Consider the following 19163-nt stretch of genomic DNA (forward strand, 5'->3'; position numbering starts at 1 on the left):
TACTCCTGCTATTGATATATTGTAACCTATTTTATTGTATTGGAAATACTTTTATGGCTGAAATAGCAGCAATAAAGTTTTTGATGATGATGATGACATGTTTACATGTATGTCCGTACACCTGTTGACTAATTGATGTATTTTAGAATGGATTAGTTATACACTTTTTTCCAATACACTCCTTCAACTTACTCTTTCGGGAGTCCTTGTGTATACTTGTAACTCCTTCCACATCAGAAACGGTATTTCCGAGTTTGGAATAATCACATCCTCTTTTTCCCTCGGGAGTGGGGTGAATCTGATACATGCAGAACTTCTTCCTGAAAATAGAAATTATTCATGAAATTCTCCACTTTTCTTGGGATTACTCAGAATGAGAGGAATTTTCCGCACCTGATAAATACTTTGTGCTCGGGTAATGGTATTTACCAGGATTCATTAATCCTCCACACCATGCAGGCACATTTGGTTCCTGAAGTTAACGCCTCCATGTACTAAGCAGCCCCAAGGAAGAAAGAAGGAGAACAATGACTGAGAGGAAGTGACAATGTTTAACCTTTTTGAGGCACTCAAGGCACTCATGTAGTTGGTTCCACATAAAAGAGCCCCAAATTTTAATACTAATTTGTCATATCTATTCTTTTGCCAGATTGCTGTGCTGCCATTACCAGTATTGTGATATATCATTTTTGCTGTGGTCTCCACCCCCTCAGGTGTGATAGCTGGAAGGTATGGCGATGCCTGGAAGGAGCAGAGGCGGTTTGCGATCACCACCTTGAGGAACTTTGGTTTGGGTAAGAAGTCCTTGGAGAAGCGGGTGATTGAGGAGGCGATGTGTCTTTGCTCTGCATTTGAATCGGAAGAAGGTACGTCTCATTTAAGGGGTAGTCCTGTCCTAAGGAAGGGAATGGGTATAATCTTGTTTTTGGCCCTGATTTAATATTTAGTGGGCAAAGTCAGCCGGTGAGGGTTGCGGAGGATATTACCACTACACCTCTAGTGGACTATCGGCCACCAAGTTTAGAGATGACCATCAGCCCAGCGGTCATCTCTTTACATTGAATGCTTCCAACATCACTAAATGTTTTGTTGATGGCCATCGGTTCTGATGGCCAATCCTTTTTTCTTTTTGTTGTTGTCTCAAAACAAAGCCCCAAGGAGTTTGTTTTAAAAACATATTAAAAACCCAAGATTACAACAACCACCCTGGGGGTAGCAATAGTTTTTTCCTGTTCCTTACTGCAGGTTTTCCTGGTGATAACAGACAAGAAAAAAACATTATACTCGCCTTCCTAAATAGAACGGGCAGTGTAATTTCCTTCCTCCGCAGGCTTCTACTCCGTCGGGCTGTTGATGGAAGTATTCCATCGATGAAACCGATGGGGGCTCTGTCAACGGAATACATAAGATCCGTCTGTTTCTAAATGACGCAACTGGACCAAGGTTGTGATGGGCAAGGAGTAACCTGTCCACCAAACTTCAAACCGATCCCTGTCCTATTTTTTTTAAGTGTATGGCGCAGGCAGTGGATGACCACAGCTTTTATTTGTGAGCAAAGGAAGATGATCTACATGAATTGTGATAGCACAGTCCTGTAGACAAACACTGAAAAAGCAAACAGTTGTATAGGAAACGTGTTTTGTGTTAATTCACATGGAGACCCAAGTAGACAGATGAAGAAGAAGTTGTGGAGTGGGAAGGAAGAAGGCAAGGCTATTTGCTGTAAGAGGAATGGGATAAGGGGGTTATGGCACAGACAGCTTGGGTGAGAGTACAAGACACGGAAGAAAGACCTGCTGTTGAAATGGACCACTGTCTTGGTGAAAGTGGTGCAAACTGGTGCAGGAGAGGCACAGGAATCGTGTACGAAGAGAGACACACTCCATTTCAACAGAGATGGGTTGCAAAACTTAGATAAAAGGCAAGGCCCGGGATAGCTCAGCTGTCCAAAATGCTAGACCATGACTTTTGAGTTGCTCCATTGCTCGAGAAATGCATATCCCTGATGATCTCAATTCCCTTCTTTTGTCTGAGGTTGATAAACTGATCACTGTTAGCATTCTGTATTACCAAATAGGACTACTTCAGGTGCTTACAAATGCATATCTTAATAGATGAGCTTTATGCATACGATGGTGGTGTTGTCTGGTAAACTCTGTCGTCCTCCTAGACATAATGCTTGACTAGACAGTCAATCAATGTTCTGCGTGCGTGTGGGAATAGTCACTCTAGGGGATTTGTTTAATATCCCCACCCGGGCATTGAATGCACTAGATGGGTGGGACTCACTGCCCTGAAGTAAATAAAAGCCTGTTGAGAGGTGCCTGTTATGGGTCACCATGGGGTCAGGAATCTGCTTAGAATCTGGCATCCTTTACAACTGGCACAGAAAGGAAAGTCAACACAATTTATAAACAACCCAGCAGGAGTTATTATTCCAGAAATGTAAGAACGGAAGATTAGTCATAGACCGCAAACAAGCTGAGCAACTGCATACAAGGCACACCCTGTTCCCTAAGTGCTGTGTGGATTCTCACAATGGTTGGACTTATTAATGTACACAGGTTAGGTCCTTTGGTTGAATGAGAAGTGACCAAGAGACAAGGTCACAGTAGATGTTCAGCTCAAAGTAGATTTGGGCAAAAATGTAATTTGGTACTGTACACAAACTGCCAGGATGATCAAGTGAGCAAAATCAAAGAGTGTTGACAAAGGGCTGAGCCACCACACAATCAGGGGAGTGGGTAAAGGGGAAAATCAGGTGAGTCAGTGAAATGACAGCAACTACTCCGCTCCCATCTGGTTCTTTGCTGACAGCAGAGAGGAACTAGAGCAATATTGCTCATCTTTTCACCTTGTGGGTACCAGCTGCCATGCAGGAATGTTGACTGCTGGTTGATTTATAATGGGAAGTCCACTGGTCTCTGTTCCCCTGAGATAACGAGGGTACCTGGGGATAATATTATTGTGGGTCGCACGGCTCTTGCTAGGCCTTTGAGCCAATACAGCAGCAGCTCAAGTGTTCCCACTCTCGTCAGTTGAGAGAGAGAGAGAATACCTTCAATAAAAGTTCACATGCAGTGTCTGTCTTCCAGGGGTACCTTGGCAGTGCTCCTCCCAGTCCTGGGGTATGTGCAGTTCTCTTCCACTTTGGGATTGAACAACACACCTTGGTTCCCTCTGCAAAAGTATTGAAACTCTCCCTCCATTCATATTGATTAGGTCATCAAACCACTTGGTCATACCAATACATATCTGAAAGGGAGCCAGTCCTCCTTTCCTTGTAAATGTAGAGTCCATTCTGAGGGATACCTGCGAATGGGGCCTTCATGGAGCCAGGGCCTCAAATACATATGCAATTTGCCTAGAGGGTGGCCTTCAGGTCCATGGTCGGACCTTTGAGCTTAGACCAGACTTTTCACAACCCTACCCTATATGGAAAGGTAGAGAGAGGCTGTTTGTTGTCGAGCTTCATCTGGAGTCCTGCCTGCCTGCCTGTCAAAAATGTGGGTGAAAGATGATGAACCAGGAAGATACCTTTGGGGTACCCCATTTATATCAATTAGATGCCCCCGTATATGAGTTAGTGCATAGGCAATAGACATAACTTCTTAGAAATGTGAATAGCCACCCACTGCTGTTTGTGGATGATTTATAATCTGTGTTCTAAACCGCGCTGCCTGTAGCTCATGCACTCATGCGCAGTTACCTAGCTAGTGTGCTTGTAGCAAGCAGCAGAATTTCATTGAAAAAGAGGAAATGACCACATTCTGTGCTTATACGTGGGGAATAAAGAAGTAAGGCCTGAACTGACTTATGTTTACCTGTATTGGTATGCCACAGGTTGTGACTGTGCCTCAAAGAACAAACAAGGGAGGTACCCTATGTACCAATGTGGGACAGGGTGAAACAATCTTAAAAAAGGCAAACGGACAACGCTGTACCAGGAAGAGATGACAGGGAGGCCGCTGGTTTTTAATAAGATAAACCGACATAAGGAAGCACGAAGCAAGACGCTTTCAGCCGGTAATAGGAGAACAGATATATAGCTCCTCCAGAGGGGGCCCTAAGAAACTTGCTCTAAGCAAGGTTGTATGCGATTACATTATCCATACGGTGGTCATCCCTGGTACAGCGAACCTATCCAGTTTATATAAACACTTGGATCCAGTTGGAAATAAATTGTAATAATCAACTAAGCAAAAAATATGCAACAAATGGAATAAAAAATTGTTGGCATTAAAGGTAGCTCGCTACTACCAGATTCGCTCATAATTCGAGTGATTCTAAAAACCGTCCTGAAGAAGGTGTACCTATCCTTTCAAGACACCGAAACGCCGCGTCGACCTTTTGGTTTTTAATGTAATTGTTTGTATGATTGTGCAATATTGAAGTCTATGTACTGTAATGAAAAATTCTTTTTAATAAACTATTATTTTTATCACATATGCACATAGGATTGTTTTTGTAATGCTACAGGACTTGTATATGACATTTAGTACCCAACAAAACTGACGCTCAGCTATTGGTCAGCTGAGTCTTATTGCTGTCTTTTGACCATAGGGTTGTTCTTTGAGTCGTGTTGTGTCTCACTGGATTAGTTGGGACAAGGGACACCTCGACATAAGGGATATCCTTAAACTTAGGGACTGTTTTGCCTTTTTTAAGATTGTGACTGTGCCTCTACATCGATCTGACCTTTGGCCACTTGCATGTGCTGTATCCCTTGGGTTGGCATTAAGATTGACACTGGGTAATTTATTTTTATCTTCTCTTAGTTAATTTGGATACATTTTTTATTGTTATGTGGATGTCACACAGATTATTCCGTGACTTGACACTGCCTCTGAAGAAGGCATTACTCGACTTCCTACTTTTCTGTCTGATGATGCTACTTGGATGAGATTAGATTCTCATTAACTGAGTGATGGCAAGACCAAGATCATACTCCTTGTCCTTGGGGCCCTCCTCATATCTGGACCAATAAATGATGGTCTTCAACCTGGGGGAAGAGGCTTACTCCACTTGCCATAGTAAGATATGTTTGACGCTTTCTCGACAGCAAACCCTCTATGTGTTCCTAGAATTATTGGGTTTACACCACGAATTTGCCCCTTTTTTAATCTGTGGGAAAGATCCTGCCTCTTTTCCCTCCTCTCCCTTCCAAACATTGGAAGATGGTGGTACCAGATACCACCAGGTAACACCTGCATTCATTATGGCAATTCATTTTAACTTGCTATTCCTGAACATCTTCTGATCAGACTTCAGCTGATCAGAAACAGCAACTAGATTGCCCTATGGTATCGATAAATATGCCCATGTTCAACCTTTTTGGCTTCATTGGATCACATTGGAACCCCTTGTCTATTTGTGAAAGGGCGATTTACGTAACTGGTTTGATGTAATTTTCACACAGAATTCTCTATAGTATGCCCTCACAAGCTATTAGATTGGCTTCTGTAGACCTCTTGAAAGTTTCTATCATCAAGCGTGGGTGGGCAATCACCTAATCTAGCTTGTAATACCTACATTGTGGAACGCTCTTTCCTTACCCCTGAGAACGGTCACAACCCACCTCATTTTCTGCAGGAAACAAAAGCTCTGTCTTCCGTAATAAAATTTCTTTTACAGTGGGTTGCTCTTCTCCAGGGGAAGGACACCTTTGGGTATTTGCATGCTCAAAGCATTTACTATCAAATCAAATGGGAAAAGGTTCCAAAATGTAGCCAGCTACCTAATCATCATTTGAACTTTGATTTGTCACCAAGCAAAACGCTTACCTGTAAGCACCCTGATTCTCGAATAGACCTTCTTCGATGGATGTCCTGTTACAACCACCCTCTAAATGAGACTTGGTATCTTCGAATCAAGAAGCCTCTAGGTGGATGGGGAGAAAATGGAAATAGAGGAGATAGAAAGCATGCATAATGTCCAGTAATCCATCTCAGCACACTCCTTCTCCTTGGCACCCAGTGACCCTGCTCTGCTCTATTTATGTTTGAATATGCCATGGCATTTGGACAGGCAGAAATCTTATTCTCTTGCTCCCCTTCTGGCCCTGAGAAATGGTGTATGAATTAAATCCCTCCTTTAGTTTTAACAGCAAAAGCGAATTTACCAAAGTCTCAAGCAGTATGGACGGCGATAGGCTGTCAAACCAACCTTCCTTAATCCTGTTCTGCAATCCGTAAATCCTCATGGGTGTTACCCCTCCTGCGACCTGCTGTTCATGCAACATTTTGAGTAGTGCCCTTTACTTTCCCTTATCCAACCCTTTTCCTTTTTATGACCTAACCTGTCCCTATCCCAGAAAACCTTTCTCTCTTCATGCAGAGGTTTCTTTCTGCACCTGTGGGAATTCTGCTTTGCACTAGAGTTAGACCCCATTCTGGAGGCCATATGGCAAGCGTGCTTCTTGGCCCCAACAGTGGTGGTTGAGTTTGTCTGCCGCAGCTGTCCTGGAGTCCATCCAACTATTGATCAGAAGACTGCAACAAGTGCATAGCCTTATGCACTTGACTCTCAGGGTAGCAGTGGTGAGCAGTCACATGCCTCTAATGGAGGTAGTGAGGGAGAGTACGAGCTCAGAACTCAAGAATTGACCAACAGACACAATAACATCAATGACCAGCCCAGTGCTTATCTTTTATCCAAAGAAAGTACTTTTAATCACCCAGTAGATATACATACTTTTCAATTCATGTTAAGGTGCAAGCCAGTGACCCTGATGATGCCTTTTCTGTGCAGCACTACCCATGTCAAACCCCTTCTGTGTTGAACCCACCCAAGGTAGTTTTCCTATGGCAGGATCCCCCAAGTGATGACAGCAAAGGCATGGATCGGGCCCAGGGGCAATCCCTAGTGTCCCCCACAAGTTAAATGTACATATGGTTCACTTCGGTTCACCTTTCTTCCCCCTGGCGTTCTTGTAGATAGTTCCTGCAGTGAGTGAGGACAGCCTTTGGGGTTGCTGTGTAGGCCAGGCCTGGTCACATCTCTAAGCATGCAGCCACTCAGCATTATCCTTGTGGTGCAGCAACTTCGACACACGGTCCGCAAATGTGGCAAGGGCTGTGGTGGTTCTGCTTTGGCTGAGAAGTGGGTCTGGGCCAGTATCCGGGGCATTAAGTTATTTGGTCAGTTGTATCAGCGGCTAAGAAGATGGGATTACGATTGTGTCAGTCAACCAAAATGAACAAGTGCCATATTGCGGTAAACAGACAAAATATCGAGTACAAAATATCGAATAGACATAATATCGAGTACAAAATATAGGCTGGACAGAATATCGAATGGACAGAATATAGACATCAAAAATATTGTTTTGAAGGTAAGTAATGTAATATCGAATTTTAAAATATACATAGTCAAAAAATCGAAGTACATAATATAGGTTAATAAAAATATCGAACATTTATTAATATCGAATTTTTTATAGTGTATTTTATGTGTTAAAAGTGTTTATTTATGTTATAATGTAATTTAATTAATGAATTTAATGTTATTTAAATTTTGCGTAATTTAATTCTGTAGCGGGTTGTGGGTTTATAGGGGAATAGGGCGGGAAGTAATTTAATTATAATTAATTAAATATGTAAATGTATTTATTGGTATTTGTTTATAATTAATTGTTAATTAATTTTAATTTTGTAATTAATTAAATTGTAATTGCCAATTAATTTTATTTAATTGATTAATTGATAACTATGTTAATTTAACTAATTTGATTTCTGTAGCGGGTTGTGGGTTTATAGGGGAGTAGGGTGGGAAGTAATTTAATTATAATTAATTAAATATGTTAGTTTGTGTAGTGTTATTTTATTTATAATTAATTGTTAAATAATTGTTATTTGGTAATTAATTAAATTTTAATTGAGAATTACATTTTTTAAATTGATTAATTGATAATTATGTTAATTTTACTAATTTATTTCCTGTAGTGGGTTTATAGGGGAATAGGGTGGGAAGTAATTTAATTATAACTAATTACGTATGTTAATTTTTATTTGGTATTTATTAGATTTTAATTGGTAAGTAACTTTTTAATTATTGATTAATTGTTAATTTGTAAATAATTAGTATTAATAGATAACTAATTGTAATGATTACATTAAATTAGTATTTGTATGTAATTAATAATTATATTAAATTAGTAATTACTTTTAATTATTTCTTTATAGATATTAATATATATATATATTTTTAAATAATATATGAAGTATCTACTTTCCCTACTGTTGCACTCTCTGGAGTGGGAATAGTAATTTTTACCCCTACGCTTTCCAACGCTTTCTCAACTGTTTCCCTCTCTGGAGTGGGAATAGTAATTTTTACCCCTACGTTATCCAACGCTTTCCCTACTGTTGCACTCTCAGGAGTGGGAATAGTAATTTTTACCCCTACGCTATCTAACGCTTTCCTTACTGTTGCACTCTCTGGAGTGGGAATAGTAATTTTTACCCCTACGCTATCCAACGCTTTCCCTACTGTTGCACTCTCTGGAGTGGGAATAGTAATTTTTACCCCTACGCTATCCAACGCTTTCCTTACTGTTGCACTCTCTGGAGTGGGAATAGTAATTTTTACCCCTACGCTATCCAACGCTTTCCCTACTGTTGCACTCTCTGGAGTGGGAATTGTAATTTTTACCCCTATGCTATCCAACCCTTTCCCTACTGTTGCACTCTCTGGAGTGGGAATAGTCATTTTTACACCCTACGCTATCCAACCCTTTCCCCTCTGTTGCACTCTTTGGAGGGGGAATAGTAGTTTTTACACCCTACGCTATCCAATGCTTTCCCCTCTGTTGCACTCTTTGGAGGGGGAATAGTAATTTTTACCCCGACGCTATCCAACGCTTTCCCTACTGTTGCACTCTCTGGAGTGGGAATAGTAATTTTTACCCCTACGCTATCCAACGCTTTCCCCTCTGTTGCACTCTTTGGAGGGGGAATAGTAATTTTTACCCCGACGCTATCCAACGCTTTCCCTACTGTTGCACTCTCTGGAGTGGGAATAGTAATTTTTACCCCTACGCTATCCAACCCTTTCTCTACTGTTGCACTCTCTGGAGTGGGAATAGTAATTTTTACCCCTATGCTATCCAACGCTTTCCCTACTGTTGCACTCTCTGGAGTAGGAATAGTAATTTTTACCCCTACGCTATCTAACGCTTTCCTTACTGTTGCACTCTCTGGAGTGGGAATAGTAATTTTTACCCCTACGCTATCCAACGCTTTCCCTACTGTTGCACTCTCTGGAGTGGGAATTGTAATTTTTACCCCTACGTTCTCCAACCCTTTCCCTACTGTTGCACTCTGTGGAGTGGGAATAGTAATTTTTACACCCTACGCTATCCAACGCTTTCCCCTCTGTTGCACTCTTTGGAGGGGGAATAGTAATTTTTACCCCTACGCTATTCAACGCTTTTCCTACTGTTGCACTCTCTGGAGTGGGAATAGTAATTTTTACCCCTACGCTATCCAACCCTTTCTCTACTGTTGCACTCTCTGGAGTGGGAATATTAATTTGTACACCTACGCTATCCAACGCTTTCGCCTACTGTTGCACTCTCTGGAGTGGGAATAGTAATTTTTACCCATACCCTATCCAACGCTTTCCTTACTGTTGCACTCTCTGGAGTGGGAATAGTAATTTTTACCCCTACACTATCCAACGCTTTACCTACTGTTGCACTCTCTGGAGTGGGAATAGTAATTTTTACTCCTACGCTATCCAACGCTTTCCCTACTGTTGCACTCTCTGGAGTGGGAATAGTAATTTTTACCCCTTCGCTATCCAACCCTTTCCCTACTGTTGCACTCTCTGGAGTGGGAATATTAATTTTTACACCCTACGCTATCCAACACTTTCCCCTCTGTTGCACTCTTTGGAGAGGGAATAGTAGTTTTTACCCCGACGCTATCCAACGCTTTCCCTACTGTTGCACTCTCTGGAGTGGGAATAGTAATTTTTACACCCTACGCTATCCAACGCTTTCCCCTCTGTTGCACTCTTTGGAGGGGGAATAGTAATTTTTACCCCGACGCTATCCAACGCTTTCCCTACTGTTGCACTCTCTGGAGTGGGAATAGTAATTTTTACCCCTACGCTATCCAACCCTTTCTCTACTGTTGCACTCTCTGGAGTGGGAATAGTAATTTTTACCCCTACGCTATCCAACGCTTTCCCTACTGTTGCACTCTCTGGAGTAGGAATAGGAATTTTTACCCCTACGCTATCTAACGCTTTCCTTACTGTTGCACTCTCTGGAGTGGGAATAGTAATTTTTACCCCTACGCTATCCAACGCTTTCCCTACTGTTGCACTCTCTGGAGTGGGAATTGTAATTTTTACCCCTACGCTATCCAACCCTTTCCCTACTGTTGCACTCTCTGGAGTGGGAATAGTAATTTTTACACCCTACGCTATCCAACGCTTTCCCCTCTGTTGCACTCTTTGGAGGGGGAATAGTAATTTTTACCCCTACGCTATTCAACGCTTTCCCTACTGTTGCACTCTCTGGAGTGGGAATAGTAATTTTTACCCCTACGCTATCCAACCCTTTCTCTACTGTTGCACTCTCTGGAGTGGGAATATTAATTTGTACACCTACGCTATCCAACGCTTTCGCCTACTGTTGCACTCTCTGGAGTGGGAATAGTAATTTTTACCCATACCCTATCCAATGCTTTCCTTACTGTTGCACTCTCTGGAGTGGGAATAGTAATTTTTACCCCTACACTATCCAACGCTTTCCCTACTGTTGCACTCTCTGGAGTGGGAATAGTAATTTTTACTCCTACGCTATCCAACGCTTTCCCTACTGTTGCACTCTCTGGAGTGGGAATAGTAATTTTTACCCCTACGCTATCCAACCCTTTCCCTACTGTTGCACTCTCTGGAGTGGGAATATTAATTTTTACACCCTACGCTATCCAATGCTTTCCCTTCTGTTGCACTCTTTGGAGTGAGAATAGTAATTTTTACCCCTACGCTATCCAACACTTTCCCTACTGTTGCACTCTCTGGAGTGGGAATATTAATTTGTACCCCTACGCTATCCAACCCTTTCTCTACTGTTGCACTCTCTGGAGTGGGAATATTAATTTGTACCCCTACGCTATCCAACGCTTTCCCTTCTGTTGCACTCTCTAGAGTGGGTATAGTAATTTTTACCTCTACGCTATCCAACGCCTTATCTACTGTTGCACTCTCTGGAGTGGAAATAGTCATTTTTTCTCTTCCGCTATCCTACGGTAATAATATTGGATATTTTTTAATTATATTATGTTACTATATATATATGTAGGGAGGTGTGGCTCACTGGTTAGAGGCGGCAGACCCGAGTGCAGAGAACGGCCCGGGACCAGGGTTCGATTCCCGACGCGGCAGGGTCTTGGACCAGGATCAGCGGACTGATAATTCTCGCATCGGTGCCCACTCCGACCAGGGAGCACACTCGGCAACTCTGGGCATTAGCTTGCCTCATCTCTACAACGGCCCCCCACAGACGCCAGGGATGCCTGGTTTCACCCTGGAGATACCCAAAAGGGACCATCTCACAGGGAAAACCAGGACGGGTTCCCCAGCGGTCTACAGCGCCGGGACACTCGGGTAGAGTAACTGTGCGCTATACAAGTATCCCACATTTACATTTACATTTACATTTATATATATATGTTTTAACAAATATGTTTGTAAAACATTTTTTAATAATTTAATTAATTATTTAATTATTATAAGGTAATTTAAGTATTCTTAAATATATTTTAGTAATTCATTTTTAATATTAATTTAATTTAACATTGTTTTTAATAAAGTTGATATTTTTACAAACTATATTTTTGTAAACGATGTTTTTTACTCGATATTTTTGTACTTACCTGTTTGTAGATACAAAGTCGATATTCTGTCTGTTGATATTTTTTCGCCGATATTTTGGCTAGTCGATATTATGTCAGTGATCCCCATATTGCACCTCTGAAAGTTGAGTAAAAGTTTTTTTCCATGAAACAGCCATATCATTAACAAGTTTTCTGAGCTTTATATCATCCTCGATCCTAGATCTCCTTAACTTAGAAGGGATGGCTTTATCATCTAGTGTGCATAGCTAACATGATGAAGAAAGTCACTGTCACACAGGATGGGTGATTGATAGCAAACCTGTAAAAATCACTAGTTCTCCTTTAAATATTAGGTGGCCTATACATTACAATGATTGTTTAACTTTGGAATATGATCAAGTTTTGAACAGGTGTAATTTTTGTGGAATTTAATTTTGTACGAAATTAAGACTGTAATGAATTTCTTCTGTTGAATATTATTTTATTGTATATTTGATTTTGTGTGTTTTACCATCAATTGCAATGTAAATAATTTTGATTGATTGAATATGTAATGACTCCTTGTAGCGCCTTATCCTACAGCATCTGTGCTATACATTTTTGAAGTTATGACACTGATAGAAAGAGAACTGGATCATTTCCTGCACCACATGCCTATGGCTGAATCCTCGGCACAGGTGATCACACTACCCAACATGCTTGTGGTGTGATGTTGCTCATACATGTATTGTGCCTCCACGGCACCATAATGTAATTGTGTAAAATATGAGGCTCTCAACTTTGAATTTACTCATCCAGAAAAAACCTCACTCCAGAACTGGGGACAAAAGCCAGGGCGTTCTCCCAAGGTCACTGTCATTTTCTGGCAGACTCTCATGTTACCAGAACCCATGTATGTTGTTCTTTGTTTCAAGGTGGTTAACGATCAAGATGTGTCAATCTTTTCTTTGCTTCTCTCTCTCCAAGTGAACTTTGATCTAGACTTGCCTTATCTCTCTTTTGTCTCCTTGTCTTCCCATTGTCTCTAAACTAGAGCCTGCTAGTCTTTGTTACTTGTTTCTCCAAATCGGCTCTGATCTACATTATTCTGCTCTCAACATGGTTTCTTCATCCCCAGGTTGCCTTTGTTCTAGACCTGACCTCTCTTATTTTGGATTCTCTGCCTTCTGTAGTCTCTGATTTGCACTTTTCTAGACTCATTCTCTTATGTGGAACCTTTGCTCCCAACATCCAGGTTGCCCGTTTGACCCACATCATTTTATAAACAATGCTTCAAGTAACGTGATCTGCTCAATCACTTTTGGGGATCGGTTTGAGTACAATGACAAGATGTTGCAAAGGCTACTGGACCTGTTCAAGCAACACATGGATGGAGCAACAGGTTTCCTCCCTCAGGTACTGTGATCTAGGAAGTGAAATTAATCATTGGTTGTGACTGCACTGAGTCTAAATAACGTACCTCTTAATACTCCCCATATATTTTTACATTAAAATATTATATTGATTTATCTCGGAAATATAATGCAGTGTTATTTAATTGTGTAAGTTGCAGTGTAAACCATGAGTGAGTGCGCCTGAAACCGTGGGAGATTGTTTACAAGGAAATGGCAGAGCGCGACGCGGTGGCAAATTTCGCAGCGATGTGCTCCTCCATTTCCAAAATGCAAGGATGCACTGTATTTACAGCAATATAATGCGCCCCTGTCTTTTCCCTAGAGCCAGTGCTAAAAATAGTTGCATGAGCCAACACAGACACCCTTGTGCCATAGTACAAGGGTGCTTCCATTGCAGGGATGATTAATAAACAATCAATAATGGTGATTTGTTACTTCTATGTTTGCTGCATTCCTGCACATAAACAATCATTAATGGTGTTTTGCTCTTTCTATGTGTGCTGCATAATTGCCCCATTCTAACCCCTTCTATTTCATGGTATTAGTTTTTGGCGCTGCCTCAGATTTACAGATCCTTGTAAATCTGGGGCGGCGTCAAAAAAACTATGGGTTTTGCGATGGAACGCCCACTGCAACACCCATTGTATGCCCCATTCATGCAGATACCTGCGCAAAAGGGTACCATATTTGCAAAGCACAGTTAAGCCACAAAAAGTGGCTAACCGCCTCCTTCTACATGTGTGCGGAGCATTGCACCACTGGAGTGTCTGTAAATGTGACAATCCAGTGGCGCAATACCCTTGTAAATATGTCCTTTAGGATCATGGAAATCTTTGTGGCGATGCTCCAGTTTGTGTCACGCTGGGTGGGTGGATCGTATTCCTCCCTGCTTCCCAGGACTTGTGCTGGCCTACATTTAGACCAGGGCGACTAAGGCTGTCTAGGGTCTGATGCCACCCACTCCTGCCTTTCTGATTCTAAGCCAACAAACAAAAAGCCCTGGGAATATCACACATACCTAATCATATTCATCACTTCTATTGGGTCCCTCATTTCACTATTACGATAATGGCAAGCTGTAGTGCATAGATACAGAATATCCCCATGTGTGTGTCACTGTATAAAACCAAGAAACCAGGTCAATGCCAAGTAGGCCAAGTGTACAAGTAGAACCCCCAGACAAGAACGCAATGGGAGAGCATCATGTAAGTAACCACCAATGAGCAGTTGGCAAATTCTCGTCAATTTGCTCACATAGCATCATTGGCACCTCTCCTCTGCGCCGGAAAGAACCAACACCCGAACAAGTTCAAGAAGAATGTTGTGTATGTGTGTGTATTGTTTATCTAATAATGTTTTTTACACAACACGTTTCTATAAACCCCCTTATCTAGGCCCCTGGCACAGGACCCACCATGGACCCTCCATAACTTTTGACCCAGGATGCAGTCTCGGTTCTTAATTCTAAAGCATGTGGGGGGCTAGGGAGACCCATGGACCCCAGCAAGGTCTTGGAGAGTATAATGTAATTATTTAAGCAGTGTCAGTAGGTAAAGAAAGTTGACAGATGCTTTGTTTATCAGACTCAGGTGGTGTTAGTGACATCGTTGTTCCAGTAGGGGCAGGGGGTTGGACTCGTATAGACCGGAGCACAACGTTGATTGGATGCAGGTATCTTTGCACTGACCTAATCACTGGATGTAACATGATTCCTGTTTTGTAGCCTGTAATGCACGAACATGCAGATTTTATCACTATTATGTGCTTAGACAAATCAGTGGCGGTTTTATATTTTATGTTTACATTTACGCTTCTCCAGTGCTCAGTGTTCAGCATGTGCTGGGCCACCTAAGTGGATCTACATGCACGTCCTATATTGTATGGCTGGACCAAGGCACCATGTTTATCAAGTAAAAATTGTGGTTTGGGCCCTTGGAATAGCTGAACAGGTCCTCACTGAGAGAGGTTTACTCATCCCAGACAGTTTAAAGATGTATTCTTGTTCATTGCCCCTAAAGCATTTACTCATGTTATATTTTCTTTGTTTTATTTTGATATTGTCTTGTAGCTATTAAATGTACTTCCATGCATAGCGAATATACCAGGAGTTCAGCAGAAAGTGGCGGGGCCCTTTCTCCAAATAAAGAGCTACATAAAGGAGGTGGCAAGGGAGCATAAGGAGACCTGGAATCAGGCGGTGACTCGCGACTTTGTCGACGCTTTCCTGTCGGAGATTGAAAAGGTTTGGATGTGAACAAACAATCTTCAAATATGTGTCTTGCGCTAAGGCTATGCAACTTACTTGGATTGATTGAAAAACCTAACTCCATACACAATGAGGGTGTGAAGCAGGTCATCAATTTGAAAAGGTGGCTGCTGGTGGCTGGGGTGTACTGCAAGCCCCTGCGGCACTGGAGGGCCCTCAAACTTTCAGGCCCCCAGCCCTTCAGGGGTCCCCCCCATTTCACCAAAGTCCAATTAATATGTGTGAGTGATGGGATATTAAGGGGCTCCTCTTGACATTGTGCAAAGTGTGGACATCCTTTTGCTCTATGCAATTGGGTGGGGTCCACAAGCATGCATTTTTGTGGACTGACACTTATTTTCCTTATCAGACATTTACAAAGACCAAGAAAGGGAAACACCAAAAAAGTAGAAAGAGAAAGACAGAAAACCTGTTACAAAGGGAGACAGTAGAGGCGGGGGTGGGGGGAATCCAAGATGTAGGGGACTTATATCATGACGGTGTCCTGATTCCATTTGACTCAAATGACTAGAAGATAGCGGATTGCCGCTGGGTCAATTCCTATTACACCGAGCACTCAAGGTAGTCCTAAGCAAGCATTGGGGTGACATGACCCAGGAGCCTCCGATGCATTTAATAATACAGTATCTCCATGTTAAAGGGCAGGGCCGGCACCTAACTAGTTGGCTCGCGGCATCCCTTAGACACCACATGGCAATATCGGTAACCCCCCTACAACAAAACTGGGAGGGGGACCTACAGCGCCCTTTAAAGACGCGGAGTGGGACACCGTACTGGAGGGGCCGGTTCGGAGTACCACGGAACATGCGTTTTCAGGTTAATTCAATATTATATAACACAGAGAGTGTATCTCACGCCGGCCAAAATTAACAAATACTTCAACCGAATGAATGTTGGTGCCCAGGGTGCTGCACCACAGGTGGAGATTTACTGAACATGCTGTGGAGTTGTCCGCACCTTGGGGACTACTGGACAACAGTGACCGCCACTCTAGTTCAATGCACCGAGCGTGTGGTGCCCTGGAGTGGACAGCGTGCATCCTACATATTTTTCGTGAACATAAAAGTCATAGGGTGACCTCTTGCTTTATTGCACTAGGGGTTATTGTGGCAAAGCTACTAATCACAAAACAATGGAGGATTGCTGGAATGCAAAATGATGGGATCTGAAGGGCCAAGCTGTTGACAGTGATGATATGCTGCCACTCACAAGCAAAGTAGAGCGAGGAATTGGTGGCAGCAGTTAAAGCGCACACCGCAAACCTGAGGCACACTACTAGAAAATGTCGAATTGGACCTAGTACTAAGCAGGTTGAGGCAGCAGCAGAGAGGCGAATCTACATCTTTTCTACTAGGAAATGGGAATGGCTACCACAGTTTGAATGAGGAAGTACACAGTTCTCTCAGTTCAATTTGACTTGTCCCAAACTTTATTACTCACCTCCCCAGTTAACAGACTAGCTCACAATACAGGTAGCAACATATGAAAGTAGAGGGGCTCGTGCCACTGAACAATATCTGGCAGCATAGAGGGGGCCTGTGCCTATCATGCATGCTGAATAATGACAACCAACCCATGATATGTATTCTGTAAGTGCCATGTATATATTGTCTGCATGCAAGAAGTCGACTTTCAATGTAACAGATAGTAGATGTAATGTTTTCTTTTTAAAAGTTGTTAACTTGTACTGTGCTCGCCTGCTTGTTCTCCCCTTATTAAACAAACTAATAAACAGATTCAAACAAAGGGAGACAGCAGGAAGCCGCAAGAGTGAGATAAATGGGCAGGCAGTGTCTGATAGTGGATTACAGAGGCATGAGGTGGATTAAAGACTATGCAGCCTTGTTATTCGGTCCACCGACCTTTAACCCCTTCACTGCGGCGGCTATTCCGCCGCAGTGCTAAGGGGGTGGGGCGTAATGCGGCGGGCGCATGCTGGTGACGGAATCGCTCCGCCACCAGTGTCGGTTGCGCTGTGCTTATGACGGAGCAGTTCCGTCATGGCCCCGCCCGCTCAATAGAACGCTCAGTGCAGGCGCGGAATTCACGCCGCACAGGAGCGTCGGGCGGGCCATGACGGAACCGCTCCGTCATCAGCACAGCGCCACCGCAGCTGATGACGGAGCGGTTCCGTCATCAGCAGGGGAGGGGTTAATAGCGCTGCCTGTGTGCTTCTGAGCAGAGCTTTGGGCACCGGCACTCTTTCGTTTACAAATCAGGCACTGTGTGAAACGTGTTAGGTAGAAGCCAGTGCTGGTGTTGATAATGTTCCCTCTCAGAAATGTTGGGCCAGAAATTGAGAAATATACATTATAGCCTTCCTTTTAGAAAGAAATAATCAGTGAAAAAGTGTAGAGATGGGCAAGCCAACAAATTGACAGGGAGAGCCGAGCAAGGCCGAGTCAAAGGTCTGACTCAGATCTGCGATCCAGTGCACAAGCTGAGCCCCTAAAATATGTGTTATGTAAATCATACAACAAACCGCGTAAAATATGATAACGTCTCTTCAAAGTTCGAAAAGGTGTATTTCTTAACATGTTGCAGCTTTGACATTAATAGTGCAAGTTGTAGCACTGCGCTGACAATACTTGTTAATATTGACAATTTTGTACAACCGGTAATCTGAACTCAAATATTTGAAAGTGCTTTCATACGTGATCATGAAGAAAACATTTTATGGTGAAAAAATGTATTTGCCTGAGATCACATAATTTAAGCAGGGAAGCCATGATTTATCTAGGTTTCCTGGTTTCACTCTGTACAAATCAGCCAGTAAATGAGGTCTATGTGCCTTTCCTTATGTTAAGCTAGACCCTGAGGGTCCCCACTAAGAAATGCATCCATTTCCCCAGTAATTCCTCATTTTAAGCTTAATTTTCGGGAAGAGATTTCAGGTGCTTTATGCAGCCAGTGTAAATAGGGGAAAATGTCCAAGCCCTGCGGGTTTGGTGCATTAGTAATAATCAAGAAAAAGTCTAGTAATACCAATTATCAGGCCCAACGGCAACTTTGAGAAGCTCGTAATAAAGTGGGACACAGTCTCCACACAAGGTAAGTGCACTGGGACCACGAACACCTTAACACATGTAGGTGGTTTTGCGCAGTGCCTGCAGGATTTTACTGTGGCAAGTAAATTGACAATGCTGTCCGTTGCTCATAAGTTCCCACTCAAAACCTTACTAAATATCGCCTGTAAAAAACTATTTGGTAGAAGTAGTCAGCATGTTTAAGTTGTCTGCTATGTTCTGTGAAGCTCATGAACTACGTTTGCATTGTGCATCTCATGATACATGCAGTGGCGGACACCTCAGAACGGGAGTGGTGAGGCAGGGAGATAAAAAAAACGTACCAGTGAACGCAGTCGCCTCTTCTCCGTCCTCAGTCTCGGCACTGGCAGCACGGAACAGAAGCACCCAGGCTCCGAGACTCCGCAGCCAATCACAATCCTGCCTGATATCAGGATCGCGATTGGTCTGAGCTGCCAAGTCTGGGCATGTTCTCTACCCGGCTGTGCAACACAGCCAAGTGGAGGACTAAGGGCTAGATGTAGGTAGAAAAGATTTACCGAATTTAAATTACCGAATTTTACCGATTCGGTAATTTAAATTCGGTAAATCTATGGGTCCGATATGTAGGTATTCCAGATGTGCTGGA

The 19163-nt window shown here is 42.6% G+C and overlaps 1 protein-coding gene across 2 annotated transcripts in view; it reads left to right on the plus strand.

The window, feature by feature from the left end:
* Positions 1 to 19163, plus strand: part of LOC147747972 (cytochrome P450 2D4-like) — a 179475-nt gene that overhangs the window by 85120 nt on the left and 75192 nt on the right. For both annotated transcript variants that reach the window (XM_086957408.1, XM_086957417.1), the window contains exons 3-5: positions 714 to 866; positions 13084 to 13244; positions 15312 to 15485. In XM_086957408.1, the coding sequence (XP_086813534.1) occupies positions 714 to 866; positions 13084 to 13244; positions 15312 to 15485 (488 nt within the window). The remainder of the gene's footprint in view (positions 1 to 713; positions 867 to 13083; positions 13245 to 15311; positions 15486 to 19163) is intronic.

The sequence above is a fragment of the Lissotriton vulgaris genome, chromosome 1_1 (assembly GCF_964263255.1).
Source record: "Lissotriton vulgaris chromosome 1_1, aLisVul1.2, whole genome shotgun sequence".
In the NCBI taxonomy this organism is placed as follows: domain Eukaryota; kingdom Metazoa; phylum Chordata; class Amphibia; order Caudata; family Salamandridae; genus Lissotriton; species Lissotriton vulgaris.